Source organism: Colletotrichum karsti, assembly GCF_011947395.1.
Source record: "Colletotrichum karsti strain CkLH20 chromosome Unknown Scaffold60, whole genome shotgun sequence".
In the NCBI taxonomy this organism is placed as follows: Eukaryota; Fungi; Ascomycota; class Sordariomycetes; order Glomerellales; family Glomerellaceae; genus Colletotrichum; species Colletotrichum karsti.
The window spans coordinates 132,569-149,344 of NW_024065960.1; the positions used below are offsets into that span (position 1 = coordinate 132,569).

Consider the following 16,776-nt stretch of genomic DNA (forward strand, 5'->3'; position numbering starts at 1 on the left):
AGGCCAACGAGCGGCTTCAGGTTGGTTCGTCGGGGAGAAGGTGACGAGTCATGGCTTGCGAGATGCGAGATGCGAGGGCCGCGGAGCGTGATGTGCAGATGTAGATGAGGGGCGAAAGGAGAGATTGCTCCCTCGGGGCCCGCGGCGGCTGTATTTCGCCGTTGTTCGCGGTGAGATGGCGTTGGATGGTATCTCGTTGTCGTTAAGTGCGACGGAGGGATGAGGCAAAGATGAGATGAGCGTCAGTGAGTGAGTGAGCTGATGAGACGTTATGTTATCTCCGAAGTCTCTGTGTTGATTGGGTGGTTCGCAAGTTCAATGAAATCGATCTTGCCTTACGAGGCGAACTGTATCGGCTATTGATAGAAGGAAAAGGGAAATCCGGATACCGAATGAAATTCGAAGTTGAGAAAGTCATGGTTGACTTGACATTGCATCAAGCAGATGAGATGAGTAATAAGACCGCAAGAGGCACTTTACGCGTTTTCCTGTCCGATAGTGGGGCACCAACTCCAAAAAGTCGCGTCCTCAGCGCACACGACGCGCTGTCGTTGGCCAGGTCCAAACGACAGCAGTGCAAGCGCAGTGACCTCTCTCTCTCAATCCTTCTTACCTCAGTCTCCACCGCCACGCTCCACGTCCTCTTAGTCTCACGAACAAGAGCCTCATTCCGCTCATCTCTGAGTGACATCTCACTCTTCAACGCGCTAGGTCGATCACGGAAGCGATATACATGCTTCATTTTTGGACGTCCTCGTTCCCGTAAACTCACATACCCACCTCCAAGACCCCGACTAGCTCACTCACGACAACGACGGCCCATCCCGCTGGGACACCCTTCTTCTCTCCCCTGAGGAGTGGCAGTGTGTGCGGTGGTGCGTGTGTGTGTGTGTGTGAGAGAGAGAGGGAGAAAATCTTCAACGTCTCACCTACGCCTACGCCATACCGCCTCAGCTCGACTACCTCTCACAAGGCGCAGGAACAAACCTCCCCGCATTCAATCGACGCCCCAGAAACTCAATCAACGACAGCCCAGACCGCTTTGGGCTTCCCACGTTACCTTTCCTGGTTCAATCTCAACCACGAAAAAAGCAAAGAAGAAAAAATCAGGGAACATATTCATCCACCGTACAACATCACCCAGAGCAGAAACTCAACCCACCCACACACACACAACACACAGACTGACACAAGATGCCTCCGCGCAAAAGCGACGCCAGCCGCAAGAGCAACGTCTCTACCGCCCGATTCGCCGTAATGGACGAGGAACCGGCCTCCACCCCGACGACCTCGGGACCGACGCCCGCGACTCCTGCCGCCGCCGCCGCCGCCGATACCGTCTCCGCCATGCCCTCCAGCGCGGCTGCGGCTGCGGAGCCGACGCCCGAAACCGGCAAGGCTTCGTCATCAACACCGCTGACCACGACGGAGAAGGCCGAGAAGGTTCACAAGGAGAAGGTCGAAAAGGATATCCTCACCATTGAAGTAAGTCTTCCTGCCCATACCCCTGATGAGGTGAACCAGGCTAAACGTCGGTCGGCCGGTAGGACCTCAACCTACCCAAGTCCATCATCACGAGGCTGGCCAAGGGCGTGCTTGCCCCTAACGCGCAGATCCAAGGCAATGCTGTCCTGGCAATGAGCAAGAGTGCTACGGTCTTTATTAACTACCTTGCATCACAGTGCGTCCTCCTGCTTCCTCGCTAGACATTTGGAAGAAATCCTCTTTTGCACCAAAGCCTAAGAGTCTGTGAAAGGGTATGAGGTATAAAGGCTGACTTCTACAGTGCTAACGAAAACACCATGCTGGCCAACAAGAAGACTGTCAGCGCTGAGGATGTCTTCAAGGCCCTTGATGATATTGAATTTGGCTTCCTGAAAGAGCCACTGCAGCAGGAATTTGCCAGTCAGTCCAGCCCTTCTTGTGATACTCAGCAAATATATGCCCTTCACAGCAACGCATTACTCTTGCGCCATTCTCAACTGCATTCCCATAAAGCCTTCATTCCACCTCCAAGGCTACATCACTGACATATGACCCCAGAGTTCAACCAAATCCAATCCGCAAAACGCTCATCCTACCGCCAAAAGGTGGCCGCGAAGAAGGGCGGCGCAGCAACGGGGGCCGCAGCAGGCGTCGCCGCCGGAGCTGTCGCCGGAGCTGTCGCCGGAGCAGCGGCAGCCTCTGCCGACGACAGCATCCTCACCACGACTTCGTCCGCCGATGGCGACGCACCCCGCACCAAGAAGGCCCGCATGGACGACTCCGCTATGGCCGTCGATGAGGAGGCTGATGATGCTGAGACGGAGCCCGAAGAGGAGGCCAATGAGGATGGAGAAGAAGAGGATGAAGGCGAGGAGGAAGAAGAAGACGACGAGGAAGACGAGGAGAGCGGCGAGAAGAGCGGCGATGAGACGCAGGACGCGCTCGAGGAAAAGGAGGGAGACGACGATGACGAAGTCGATGAGGCTCTCGACGGAGATGAGAGTGACTAGTGTCTCCGCATGCCACCAATAGAGCGGCGTCCAAACCGAGCGGCCTTTGTGAGTTGGTGTCGAGTCGTCATCATAAAACAGCTTCCGTGTTCGTGATCGGGGGACGAGCGTATGAAGGCGTCACGACGTCGAGTTTGTACATGATAGAAAGCAGCGCCCATACATAATAGTCGATATTCGATGTTTTAAAAAAAGGGGCTCTTTGGTCACGGCAGTTGATGCTAATGGTGCTCACGATAGATTGGTAGTGCTAATGATAGGGCAGCACCACCTATGCGTAACAGTCGATGTTCTATGATTTGGAATAAGGAGCTATCCGGCCTCGGTAGTTGATGTAAATCGCGCTCGTGATGGGAAAGTCTCATTCAGACGTAATGGAATAATCCATGTTTGATGTTGTAGGAAAAGGAAAAAGGGTCTCTCCGGTTCCTCCGGTCACGGCGATGATGTCAATTGTGTCCGTGATAGGAGAGCGAGCAGCCTTGTACCGGACATCAACAATGTCCTAGAAAAATAACCTCTGGTAGGGAGATCGAGTTCGTATTCAAGCTGCACATGAATTCCCCATGAGTGTCTTCGGTCTCGCTTCCCATCTGCGTCTGTTCGTCTGGGCCTAGCCACCAACCGAGCAGAGAAAAGCGATACCGAACGCCTGGGACGAAGTTTGGCTGAATAAACATTCACCAGGCGATCTCATCAACCACGTCACGCGTTTCCTCACACGCCCCTCCACCCTCAGTCTGCCTGCCGCATCACCATCACCACATGTCCCATCTCCATCTCCTCGGATATCACGACCAAAGACCGAATGACACGACGGCACTCCCATGCCAGTCCTGTATTAGTTCGTTGCCAAAAGAGCCCATACATACCGAAAATCAGACGCCGGTTTACAGCAAACTTCTCCGTGTGCCGTTCACGCAACTCTGCCGTGCCATGCTTTTGCAATGCGATATCCTTTCGCTACCCACCAGCTCGTGCCATCACCAAACTGAATGAACGAACGCACGCACGCACGCAGTTCAAATACGGCAAGTCGACTTATATAGAATCAAGTCAAAATCTCGGTTAGAAAGACGAAACGTCTCAAGGCCTACCCATGATATCACGACTTCTCCATGCACCAGTCCATCAAAGGAAATGTTGGCCGAATATTGGACAATCATATGGTCCAACACGAACTGGAAGTTCAGCTCTGTTTCCCTTGTTTATTTCGGTTTTTAGGTTCCCCCTCCTGCCTCCTGCCTCCCCCCCCACCTTGTCTGTCCTGTTTCCTCCGAACGTTGGAGAGTCCGTCTCAATCCATTGCAAACGCGGGTATCGCAAAGCGGAAACGATCGTTGTTGGGAAACATCTACTTTTAGCGCCTGTTCGAAGTGTACTACGTAGCACGGCGGCTTAAGCTTCTCCCCATCTGTTCCACCGACGCCACCGAACCGACAGCCGTAGGGCCGCAAAGATTGCACACTCCCTTTACACCAACCACCATTACACTGCTTGGGCAAAAGGGGCTACATGTCAGACACGAACGACATCATCACTCCTCTTCCTTTCTCTCCGCGTCTGACCCCCCAGTCTCGCCCTATTTTGACCCCTAATTTTGGGGGTTCAACAACCACAACATCCACCTCCACCTCCGCCTCCACCGTTGTTTAAGCGTAGTTTTCAGACGAGGCACTGTCCCTACGCCCTACGGCTCTCTGTCTGGATATGGAAACCGGTAACACCGTAAGGCGCGAACGGACTCGTGGACAACAAACTAATGGACAACAAGCTCGTGGACAGCAAACTTCCCCAGCGGAGTGAACGTTTTGACTCCGCGCGCGCCCTATATCGAGAAGCTCGCTTAGAGAAAAAGGGGGAGCAGAAAACACGAAATCAAGAATATGATTTCCGGTCGGATCCGAAGTCTGGACGGCCTCGGATCTAGAACCGAATCGCCCGTCTCATGATCGTCTCCTGTATAAACCACATCCCTAACAGGCCTTGACTCGATATTTGGCCCTTTTCCCCTAAAGCCTCCCCAAGAACCAGCCAGCGTACGTATGGGGACTTGACAAAAGCAGCAACAGTAACACCAAGCTCCTCCCACCGGCTCGGACTCGTTTGCCGGAACGCTCCAAGTCCCGTCTCGTCAACTATCTGAGAGAAGAAAGGGGAAAAATGACACACGGGTATTGACGTTTCTTTTACAGTTCCCTCCCGGGTCGCCGAGCCGCCGACCCAGGGGGAGTCAAAAGCCGGCCATGCCGATTCTCACGAGGTTTCGCGAGCTTTGATCTTCTGCCCGTGCAGACAGATATCCCGGAGATTCAGTCCGACGGACGAGTAAGAAAACAAGTTGAACAGGTCTGAATCATAAGCGATGGCCAAGACACCTCGAGTACATTGTCGTCCGATTCCGTTGCCTATTGGCGCCCCCCAGTCTCCCTCCACGCTCCCTCCATCCATCGCCCACATGCCCAACTCTCGCCTTCGTTTTCTCCTCCGCTTCCGGTTCGGCCTTCATGCTTCGGCCGAGTGTTTCGAAGGGGCACGTACGTAGAACAATACGCGGGTTAATAAAGCAGAGGACACCTGGACCACTTTTGAGCCCGAACACTTGCGAGACAAGAGGCGCCGCCCATGGACCGTCTTATTTCCTCAGTCGTGGACGAAAAGAGGGTGTGCCCCCCAACACGTTCGGGCCAGATATTGATAGAAGACAGAGGAGGAGGACGAGGAGAAGAAGAGGGGGGCCGGGGAGACGAAGGGGGAAAGCAGAAAGTGACGGGGGAAGCTTAACTGAATACCTTAATTTAACATGGTTTTCCGCCCCTTCTTTTGACTCTCCTCCCTCCCACTTCTACCTCCCCTCTCTCCCTCCCTCCCTCCCTCTTCCCACCAAGGCAAACAGAAAAGATTGGCCCAAAAGGCAAAAATAAAGTCCAAGAAGAAGACGAGAAGAAGGAATGGAGAACGCATAGACGGCCGTTTATTACACAGACCCCCACGGGGCCGGGCGCCTAACATAGCCATTCCTGCCACGAACGGACTTTTCGTCCCGATAACGAAGGAAGAAAACCATAAAAGCAAACACTCTCACAAGGACAAGCATTCCCTCTCTCTTATCTCTATTCCAACACCGTCCAGGGGTGAAAAGACGGAAACGAGATACTATGTGATAAACTATCACGACCAGATGGCACATGCGAGGGGAGAGGGAGTCAGAACTACAAGACGTCGGAACGAGTATGCTAATCCCGGGGGATGGCTGACCTTCTCACTACAACACGCATGAGAGTTTTGCGTAGCGCGTACAGTTTTGTATGCGTAGTTTGTTTCCTAAATTGGTGAAAACCAATCAATGAGCTTTTGGTTTCGTTTGGCTTCTCCCGGTTATGAACATGGAACTTGGGAAAGAAACCGTTGCACGTAAACCCAAGGCCACCGGAGTAAAGAAACCAATTCGTTTGCATTAAGTCAAGACTAAAACCATCATAATGGCGAAGGAGGTAGAGAGGGTCCGAGTCCCTCTTACCTCGTCTTTCGCACCCAGATACAGAAACGAACAAGTAAAGCAATGAACGGCCCACCCAGCTGTAGAAACGAGAAACATAAAAAGGTGTTCGATCGACAAGTGGCACGGTTCCCAATGCAACCTAAAAACAACTTCCCTCCGATTGTTCCCATGAAACCGTGTTTCCCCAAAACATGATCAAGAGAGGAAGAAAACCAAAAAAGAAACTTGAGGGAGGAAACAAAGAGAAACACAAACGATTCATACCCTGCCCGACATCAAAGCGCTTTCCCAAGTCAACATGAGGTAAGAACAACGACTACAACAAATAAACAGCAACCCCCGTTGGATGCTGCCGTGTCGGCCGATACAAAGATAAAACAAGGCCAAAATGAATTGGCCGCCAGTGTGCAGATAGGGAAGAGGTCCTCGTCCGTAGAGTGATGGGAAGGGGATTAAACCGTTCCCTTCCTGTCAGGTAGGGTGTATCCCAGGAACGTTTCCAAGGCTTAAACCATATCGTGACTTGTCGCACCCCTCCCCACGGTCCCTTCGCTTTCGTGACATCCTTGACTGATTCGGGGAAGTTCCCGGTCGTTGGCACGGGCCAAATTGATACCCCATACGGCAGGGAGCAAGCTCTTGTCCTCGAAATGTAGACGTCGCCTCGAAGTCGCTGAAGTCGATGAGTATCGCGGTTGGCATCGGAAGCGCCTATCAAGGGTGGATTGGCGCTGAGTGAGAGCGGCCGACGGAGCGGACGTGTAGTGACAGCTCGACTTCGTGGAGAGAAAGCTCGATAAGGCTGCTGAGTCAACCACCGCGAAGTCTGGTACGCGGCTGAGAGAAGGACGCGTGTGCGTAGTGTTCGTATGGTATCGTATTCGAGAGGACGTGGGGAGACTAACTAACACAGCGCGCGAAGCGAATCGGCGACAAAAAGACGATGGTATCAAATTGAAGTCGACAGTGTACGTGTGCCAACGGCGGGAAACAGCAAACGACAGAAGACTGAATGTAAAACATGTTGATGGGGTGTTTGGGACGGTGACGAGAAGGGTAGAAACGCAAACAACGTTGAAAAACAATGCATCCTCCCTGCAATGTCCAAGCCTGATGGAAATAGTAAACGCGATACAGTAATGAACCATTCCCCCCTCTTGGACCTGAGATGTGTTCATGGATCACCTGCGACTCCTCTATCCATCCGTTCTCGGCCAAAATGCTGTACGAAGACTGACAGGCCGGCGGCCCAAAAGCACATAGCCTCCACCTAACTGTATGCTTGGGTATCCTTTAAAAGGCAGCAGAAAGACTGCCAAACCGGCAAAAGCCAGGGAGTCGCCGACGCGTATATAGAAGAAATGAAACTGTAATTGCTGGCGAAGCGCTGCGAGAATGCAAAGTGCGGGAACAAACCAAGCCCTTGACGTCGTGGAATCCGTTCATGATCATTGAGGCTGGTTTGTCCACCACTGCGCCGGCGTCTGTTGGTTGGACCAGGCCTGTGTAACCGCCGGAGAGCCTTGGTTCGGCTGGGGCATGTACTGCCGAGGAGTCTGATCCGCGGAGTACATTCCTTGTCCAGCGTAACTTTGTCCCATACCAGGCATCCCAGAAAACTGCATCGCCGGCTGTACACCGCTCGAGGAGTGTCGAAGCTGAGGTGCTGGCGATTGTTGGTGCGATTGTTGGTTCTGCGTCGTGTACCCCGAGTAGTTATGTTGGGGGGTCTGCTGCTGCGGCTGCTGCTGCTGCTGCTGTTGCTGTTGGGGCCACATTTGGCCAGATGCAGGGTAGTGATAGCCCTGCTGGGCGCCTTGCGGCATGCTGCTCGCGCTCCCTGCTGCAGGCAAAGTCGTTGGCTTGTTGTTCTTTTGGGAAGATGGTTGGGCCATACCTCTCATCGGAGCCTGACTGATCGGGTTCTGCGCATGGATCGATTGGGAGTATGGAGGGGCCGTCATCATCATCTGGGGGCTTTGGTTTGGCACGATGCTGGTTTGCGGCATGCCGCTCGCTGTGGTGTGCGGTGACTGGGTCGCTCGCGTCGTCGGGACTGCAGCGTCACTCGTGGCAACGGCCTGTGTGAGGTTCGATGACTGAGGCTGCTCGTGCGGCCTCCTCCAGATGCCTTGAAGATAGTCACCGCGCATGTCGCGCTGTTGGTTAAGCGAACGGTTGTACTCGGCAGCGTGGTGCGCCTGAGCGTGAACTTCTCCAATCTGGGCGGGGCGTGTCTGGTCCTGGTAGGCCGGGCCGGTGATCTCCTGGCGAGGGCCGCCTTTGAGGATTCCGCTGTAGTCACGGGGTCGGTTGTCACTGAGCTCTGATCCTAGTGTTATCACGGGCATTCTTGTCGTGGTTCCGGTTGGCGCTCCAAGCATACCTGGTTGGACGATTTGAGGTTGAGGGGCGCCGGGGAATTGGCTGGGCGTGTTGCTGTAGACGATTTCTCCATGAGGACCTCCGAGGCCCATGACCTGGTTCTGCGCTTCGGCTTCGGCTGCTCTTTGCTTGGCCGCCCCAGGGCGTTTCTCACCAGCCAGATCGGCCTCGGTAAATCCCTGCTTGCGGGCCTTGGTCTCCCAGTAGTCGTCACGAACTCTTCGGCCGTTTGTGATAACGCGGCTGCCGAACTGACGGAACATGGATCGTGCCGTCACGATGGCAATCTGCCGTGATCGGTAGGAGAACGGCAGAATCTCTTGGCTGACGAGGTCGTCCTTCTCGGGCTGACTGGCGATAATCTTGAAAAGTGATCTGTTCTTGTTGAAGAGGAGGTAAGAGTCGCGGTATCCCAGAACCCTCGCGCATTCCGTAGCCAGCATGAAGAGTTTATCCCCACGGTTGGGAACCAGAAACGTCCGGCATTTGTACTCGCGGCCACCCAGGAGCTGGCCGTTCGGCATCACCTTCTTCTCTCCAAACTCATCGATTTCCCTCGGGAGGTATTCATCACCGGCGGCGTTGAGCTGATCGGTCGTGTGGTCTCTGACGGTCGGCAGGGCCTTCAGCGTGGTCTTGGTCGGGGTGGTCTTCGGCGGAGGAGACGCTTGCGTAGGCGCATACGCGACGGCCTGTCCTCCTGGCAGCGGCGCGGCCTGATTTTGGGGGGTTTGCGGTGGCGGGATAGTTTGAGGCATGTTGGGAACGGGGACCTGGCCGGCGGTCTCGGAGATGCTTCCGGGTGTTCTTCCCTTCAAAGGTTTTCCACGTTTTCTTGGGTTGTTGGAGTCGCCTGCCGAGGAAGCACCAAGTGTCAGCTTGTATCGCGTTGCGCACTGCGGCAAGGACGGAAGATGTGACACGCGCTTTTGCTGGACATGGAGAGCACAAGCACTCCGGGTCCAAAAGGATGAAAATGAGAAAACGTACCAGTATTACCTGCTAGAGCAGTCTCCTGGTAGTTGTCGGGGGATCGGCTTCTTTTGATACCGCGAGAGCTTGCGTTTAGTAGGTCTTATTAATAATCGCAACCGTCAGCACGATGGTCATTGCGAGACAGCAGTATCGAGACAAGCGCAGCCATGGTTCAAGACAAGGAGAGGCGTGAGCGACTGGGGCGGTATTGACTGATACCGCCAGACAAAACCTCGCAGTGGAATGCGATGACGGCTAGCGGACAGGCAGGTATTCGTAGGCAGGCAGGCTGAGGCTGGGCGGAAGGCGGGGGGTGAAAATGGGGAGGGGGGCATTAAGAGCAAATAAGCAACATACCAGAAGAGTTGAGGGCAGCCGGGTTGATTGTCGCACTATCAGCTCCGTTCGGCTGAGTGGAGTACATTGAGCGCGCAAAACGTAGTCTCCCAGCAGCAACGAGGACGATGAGAAGCGGTCCACGAAGACGTGTCTTGATATAGTTGGATTGGGTTTTGCCAGGTCGCGGTCGAGAGCGACGCTGGGTCTGGGGTGTGGTGCACTGGGCGACGCAGGGCAGGCTTATGCGTGCATATGGTTGGCGCAGAGCTCTGAAATGTCCCTGGCGGGAGATGTCGAGTAATAACTGGTAGGGGGAGCGACCTGGGAAGAAGTCGAATGGAAGCTTTCGTGCCTCTTCGTCTTTTTCGCTCTTCTCACCGCAGGGCAGCGAAGGGGGTACGGGGGTGTATGGTTAAGGAAACTCTGAAGTCTAGATGAAAATGCAAAGAGTTGAGTTGCAGCGCCGGTACAACCAAGCCGTAGAACTCAATAAAGTATGGGTAGGGTCTGTGTCCTGGTCCTGGGGTTCTGCGGCGGGAAGATTCCTTCGCCAAACGTCTCTGTGCGGCTGCTATGTAAGTATCAATGTGGTGGCGAGACTATCTTTTTCCCACCCTCCAAAGTGTTCGTCGCGTGGCGATGAATAAACCAGAGACGACGACGACGTCGTCGACGATGAGGAGGAGTAACGGACACAGGAAGAAGAGTAAGACTTGAGGAATGCCCCTCCAGTTGGCGAAGGCGCGAGAAAAGTGTGGTTGAAGAATGGAGAGGTCGTCGTTGGTGGTGGAGATGCGCGCGCGCGTGGTGGTGAAGGAGGGAAGATGACGGATGGTTGGCTGGCGTTCGCAAAGATGCTGCGTGGTAAGGATAAGGTAGATGATGGATGGACGGAGACAAGTGGGCGACTGAGGACGGTAAGGCAAGGTCGGCTTGGTAGCCTGTAGGGTAAGGTCGATGAGGTGTGCCTCCTCTGGTATCTGGCTGGAGGTGGTGCTTGAAGTACCGTAGACAAGTACCAATGTCCTTGTGTCGACGGGTGGAGTCCGTAAGTCCTAAGTACCTTGGGCCAGAGACGCCAGGGACGGTATTCGTAAGGCGGGCAGGCAGGCAGAACGGAGCAGCGGGGTCGGATGCTTGCGCTTGTCAACGTGCAGTTGTATGCCTCTCTGGATGTCTTGCCCAAAGAAGGGTTTGCGCGAGAGTGAGTTGAGCGGAGGGTGTGTGCGAAGAAATGCGACTCAGCAAATGAAATGTTGGAGTTTGAAGTCGATGGGTATCTCGCGAAACCTGTGAGCGAAATGATACGGTCGAGGGCGATGACGATGTGGTGAAGACGATGAATATCTCCGTTGGTGGCAGATGGTTGTTGGAGCTAAGAAGGTTGTCGCGAGGCGAAGCGATGCGACGCGATGGAATACGGGAGTGTCAAGTGAGTACCTAAGTGCTCAGGTATCCAAGGCCGTGGATCAGTTGGTGCAAGGTAGAAGAAACCTGAGATGGAAGCAAGCAGGGTTTTCCGATTTTTCCGAAGACGCGTATCTCTTTCAGTGTCCGCAGCAGTAGCAGTACCCGATAGCTCAAAGACGTGCGATATGCGGCAAACAGTGTCGTCGTTGTGTGTTGGAGTACAGATAGATCTCTGATTACTGAAGTTGGGCGAGACCTGAACGATGCTGGACCCCGCGATAGTCGAGATTCCAGGTTCCGTTGCTTGCGATTGGGAAATGCAGGCGTCGGATAGCGCGCAGCAAACAGGGTCACATCAGCAGGTTCGATGCGAGTTTTTTGGTGAAGGGCTGGAGCTGGCCGATGCTGATGCTGGAGCTAGAGACGCTAGGCCGGGCTGGGCAGGCTAGGTACTTGACCGGGCTGGAGCATGCGCAGAGGAGGTGCAGTTGCAGTTGCAGTTGCAGGCAGGTGCAGATGTCCCGGCGCAGAGCGACGCAGATGCTGAGGGGGAGGGAGGGAGGGGAGGGGAAGGAAAAGAGCTGGGAGAGAGAGGGAGTGGAATGGAATGGATGGATGGATGGATGGATGGGTGGATGAAAGATGATGGATGGATGGGGCCGGACTGGACTGGACCAGGTGGACTGGGACAGGGTCTGCTTGGGCTGGGATTGGAATTGGTGACCGGGACTGGGACTGGGACTGGGACTGGGACTGGGACTGGGAAAGTCTGGGACTGGTAGGAAGTGTGACTGTATGACGGCGACAGGGACAAGGACCAGACGAATCCAAATAGAAGAGAAAAAAAAATCGCAAAAGACCCAAAAGGTGATGATGGCGGCGGCGGCGGCGGCGGCGGACAGATGTTCCTTGAGTGTGGCGAGCAGGCTGCCCTTTTTTTTTTATGAATATTCGTATGTACAGGCCGGAGACGGAGGGTACGCGGAATTCGGCAGAAATCAGTCAAAAAAGGACAAGATAGGATAAGTCGATTAGTCGAAAACCAAAAACATAAGGATTAAATAAAAAATAATTCGATGGGAAAATGACTTTTTTCCCCCTCTTGAGTCTTGTATCTTGTATCCTCATGAAAGATGACAGGGAAGTGGGGAAGACGGACAGAAAAGAATGCTGGGGTATCCTGTCACACGGTTACGAGCACCCAAGGTAGGTACGTACCTGGTCATGACATTTCCCTATGTACGTACCTTGGGCACTCACTTCATCCAAGGTGCTGTCCATCATCGAAATCCAGGAGCATGTATTTTTATTTTATATGGTGGCTGTTGATATTCCTCGCTACCTATGTTCGGACACCTTACTGCGTATGTCAGAAGCGGGCTGCGACCACCTGCTGGTAATCTAAACGCTAGCAGGAGTCATCACTCGCAGAAGGCATGGAAGGTTTCCGGGTTCCATACCATACGGCACAGGCACAGCGAGAAGCAGGAGACAGGACTTCGGCTGGATTCCCGGTTAATAATAAGCCGTAATATATGCAGCCGGCGCAAAAAGATGGAAGACGAGTTGAAATATGGGTCTATCCATCTGGGCACGGGCACAGACACCACACGGACGACGATGGCACCTCAGGAAGGCATCGACACTACAGGACAGGACAGGACACCACAAGACAGGAGACAGGGGTGAAGGACGGCGGACAGTGTGCAAGTGCAGGTGCAGGTGCAGGTGATGCAAGCCCAGGTCGACGATGCTGGAGGCGGCTTCCATTTCCACCCCCCGCTGGTTTGGCGGAATTATTGCCAGTAGCCGCTAACACCGATCGGGCCCGGTCTGACGTTCACTCCTTCGTGACAACGACGGGACCTCACCTTCACCTACTCCTCAGTATACGGAGTAAATACAACATAACAAACGTACAAGTCGATACTTACAAGACCACAAGACCAACTGACATGGGTAGCTATCCGTTCTAGTCATCGTCGTCGCAATCGCACCTGCAGTCGCAGTCACAGTCATGGTTGAAGTCATCATCATCAACATCACCACCATCAGTCAACATCGAAAGTCCAGCCCAGCATTGCCTGCTCTCCTAACTCAACGCCCTGGAGCCTTGCCCGGGCTGCTCTTAACGCCCTGCCCGCCCAGCGCAACCAGGGTCATGATCGGAGACGGGGGAATGGCAGGCATCACCCACGCCGCAAACCATGCCACGGACAGACATCAGCGCCGACGACGAAACACATATCGCTATCCCCAACAGCGCGCAAACAAAGTCGCTCTTAGCTCTAGCTATCGTATGTACCTAACCAGCTAGGAGATTAGCAGAGATACTTTCATGGCTGCTGCATCTTACCTCACTTGGCATCTGCATCCTTACTGACCGGTCAACCTCGGGCTGCAATATGGCAAGAATGGAGTCGCGCCTGTGGTCTGCGGTCTGCGGTCTGCGGTCTGCGTGCCTGCCGTTCACTTTCACTTTCCAGGTTTACACGCGCAGAGTGGAGAACGAGCAACGGTAGGTGCAGCTCACTAACGGTGGCCGATGCAGATGGGCAGGAACGGAAAAGATACGTATCTTTTCTGTAAGTAAGGTAAGGTACCTCCACTTCCCAGGCAAGCACCGGGAAACGACGACCGTTCTTACTTCCATAGGTACGGAGAACCATGTGTTCGAATTTTGAGGTAGGTAGGTACGTGACGACAATCCTTATGCCGCAGTAATCAACACGAAATGACAGAAATCTCACCCATCATTTTGTAGCTAGAGGCAGCTACCTTACTTTTCAACAACACGACGTCCTCGTTTGATCAAATTTTCCAATGATTGTTAGAAATGCCGCCACCATCTTACTCATCCCTCGTGTTAGGCGAGGCTCTCGCTGCAACCGCGTCGTCACACAGCGCTCTTTCGGCCACTGATATCCGGAATCAACGACGACGTCTTCCAATTAAGAGTCCCATCAATGTCGCACTCAACACCGCCAAAGTACACGCGCCTGAAAGAGCCTTGTCAAATGAGCCACTTGCTTGCTTCAAGCCCCTCCGAATGGCCAAAAAGGTCTAGAATCCAGACTGCGCAAACACCTCCTGCATCGCCATATCAGACACTGGCACCAACACCCGGCGTCAATCCAGCGTCTTGGGTCTTGGCTCAACCGCACGTCTTTACTGGGCAACCTCCTCGGACCGCGAACACTTAACAGGCACTCTGTTAACAGCCGTCAGCAGCCTCTTTCCGAGTCCCCTGATCTCGAAGAGCTCGAAAAATTTTTACCGTTGCCCAGAATGACGGATACCGTATTTGCGCTTCTCGTCAACTTCCAGGCCGTCGGCGGAGATTCATTGCGGAGAAAGCTGCCTGCCTACCTGCTTCCCTACCTCCTTCGAGACTTCCGCCACGGCGATCCCGCATCTTGACTCCTGTTCATCTGCCTCATATGCTGCGGGCAAATACTACGTCGAACATCCCCGGAGAGATAGTTGCTGCAAAACAAGCCCAAAGTGGATTTTGCCCGATGACCGCAAATCTTGGATGACGCCAACCGAGGCCCGCTCGCGAAATCACACCTGGAGATTCGATACCAAGGTCGCGCGCCGCGCGACTCGACCATCCAGCGCGTGTCGTTCGTCGGCCACGGCGGAAATCTTGTCTCCAAGGCTCGCCTTGGTAGGTATTCACCACCTGCGGCCCGTCTGGAGTTCTGCCTAACCTAATCGGTCCTCCGACAGGGGCCTCGAGGAGAACCGTCCCCTGTTCCAGTCTCACGACGCTGCATGAGAAAAAGAAAGCGGACCACACTGCTGCGGCAGAGTGGCACCCCGGCTTGTGTAGATGAGGTGCGGGAACGATCACCTAACATTGAACCCCGTAGGAGCAACAGACAGGCGGCAGCGGCAGCGGCAGCGGGCCAAATACGCCCACCACTTCACCAATATGTCCACCACCGCCATCACCCGAAACTCACAACCTTGATCCCAAGCGGTATTCATACTGAGCCGAAGCAGGGTGCATGCTGTGGTGAGCTTCCACATTGTCATACCGGTGTGTGGCCGCCTGGTATGGAATCGAGAGTGGAAAACATTGAACGATGTCAGCCTCGTGGCCGACTTCGACAGAAAGCAAGGCCTCGCTTGATTCCAGAACAAAATTCAGTCCTACCAACGGGGCTACTAAAAGCGATAGGCGGTATTCGAGAATTATCCTTTGCTCCGGCCACTCCGGTATCTTAAGGTAGGCGATATGCGTCAATGGAATCTCAGGCTTCGTCGCCCACATATCCCTCGCCGCTTTTGTATCGGTGAGTGGACATCGGTTCAGATGAAGGCAAACTATGAGCAACCTGATACGACGACAAGGCTTCCTCAAGACAGAGGAATGGCCAGTGCTTTTCGCTGACCGTTACTAGATCACTCCGTGTTGAACCGATATCCCGCTATCCTCACATCTCGAAAAGATTTGGGCCCGAGTTCTCCTGCAGCACTAGTTTCGGCCTAAGAGTGCCTTCACACCTAGCATGAGGCAGTAAATGATTCACTTACCTCCTGATAGTCGACTGCTGTTGGACAGGCTCGACTCATTTGCACGTCGGCATGCAGGGCAATAGTTCGCGACGCCTTCGACCGGAATGCCGGCCTCATTCGGCCATAACTGCGTGTCTCATCGTCTCATCGATCCTTTCGAGGAGAAATGCAACAGACGGGAGACAAACAGAAATTGCAGCTTGACTGGACAAGTAGCAAGTACAGGGCCGAATGAGGAAACCACTGCAACGGGTGGAAACGGTCGATGGACGGTCGAGATCGGCTTACGCTTCTGTTCCCTTTGATGCTTGTCACGGCTTCTGCAAGGCTGCCGCCCTCTGGAGAGAACACACGACCATATCAAGAACATTACACTAGATCACCGAGTCTGTCAGTTCTAAAGCGGCGAGCGTCAACTGGGCTTTTCCGTCTCTGATGGGTTCCCTCTGACTACTGGCCATATCTTCGACACAAGCTTCACTGGACGGCGTGCTAGTCCCAGCAACGATTTCCTGACGTCCAACATCTCAAGAAGAAAGGCTTCGACGTCACGGCGGCAACAACATCCTTGATGAGCGAGATTGTCGTTGTCGTTCAGCTTCCTCCTCTCAGTCCATTTCAAACTCAAACCGGCTGAGATAAGAAGACGTGACGGCCAGTGGAGGCGGGAAAATTCCCGACAGTTTCTAGCCTGACTCGCTCACTAGGGCAGGCCCCGTCACTGTGGCTCTTGGGCCTTTTCTCGCACAGACACCGTTCTTGTCGGCGGGAAGCTGATCTACCAATCGCTCCAGCCAGACTGCTGCCACGGCGAATTGCCATCGGCTGGGACCCCAGCAATGGCGCACGCGCTATCGACGACAATCCCTGTCAACGATACGGTTGAAGGCGGGCGAAACGGACAGGATCAGGGAATGTCTCCGCCAAGCTGCTCTCACTAGGCACGCAGTAATAGCCGAACGTCGTGCGTGTCTGACTTCTGCAAGACGGCGGCCTCGTCCTCGCATATTATTACACGAATCTGGAATCGGCATGCGGTTCAGTCTCGACTCGTGTGTTTTCACTTGATCGCCACGGACGAAATACTAATTTAGACTCAAACCACTGCCTTGAGTTGTCAATAGAGACACAGGCATCGGCCAGGAT

The 16,776-nt window shown here is 54.0% G+C and overlaps 2 protein-coding genes across 2 annotated transcripts; one reads left to right on the forward strand and one right to left on the reverse strand.

Moving 5' to 3' along the window:
• Window positions 1–1,194: 1,194 nt before the first annotated feature.
• Window positions 1,195–2,495, forward strand: CkaCkLH20_12500 (uncharacterized protein; the record flags this gene model as incomplete). Its single annotated transcript, XM_038895213.1, has 4 exons — window positions 1,195–1,485; window positions 1,548–1,681; window positions 1,787–1,905; window positions 2,044–2,495. 4 exons carry the CDS (start codon window positions 1,195–1,197, stop codon window positions 2,493–2,495), a joined length of 996 nt encoding a protein of 331 aa, XP_038739481.1.
• A 4,950-nt stretch (window positions 2,496–7,445) lies between these two features.
• Window positions 7,446–9,781, reverse strand: CkaCkLH20_12501 (chromatin remodeling complex subunit; the record flags this gene model as incomplete). The annotated part of the gene is made up of 3 exons (XM_038895214.1): window positions 7,446–8,323; window positions 8,384–9,235; window positions 9,715–9,781. The coding sequence occupies 3 exons, from the start codon at window positions 9,779–9,781 to the stop codon at window positions 7,446–7,448; spliced, it is 1,797 nt and encodes a 598-aa protein (XP_038739482.1).
• Window positions 9,782–16,776: the final 6,995 nt, after the last annotated feature.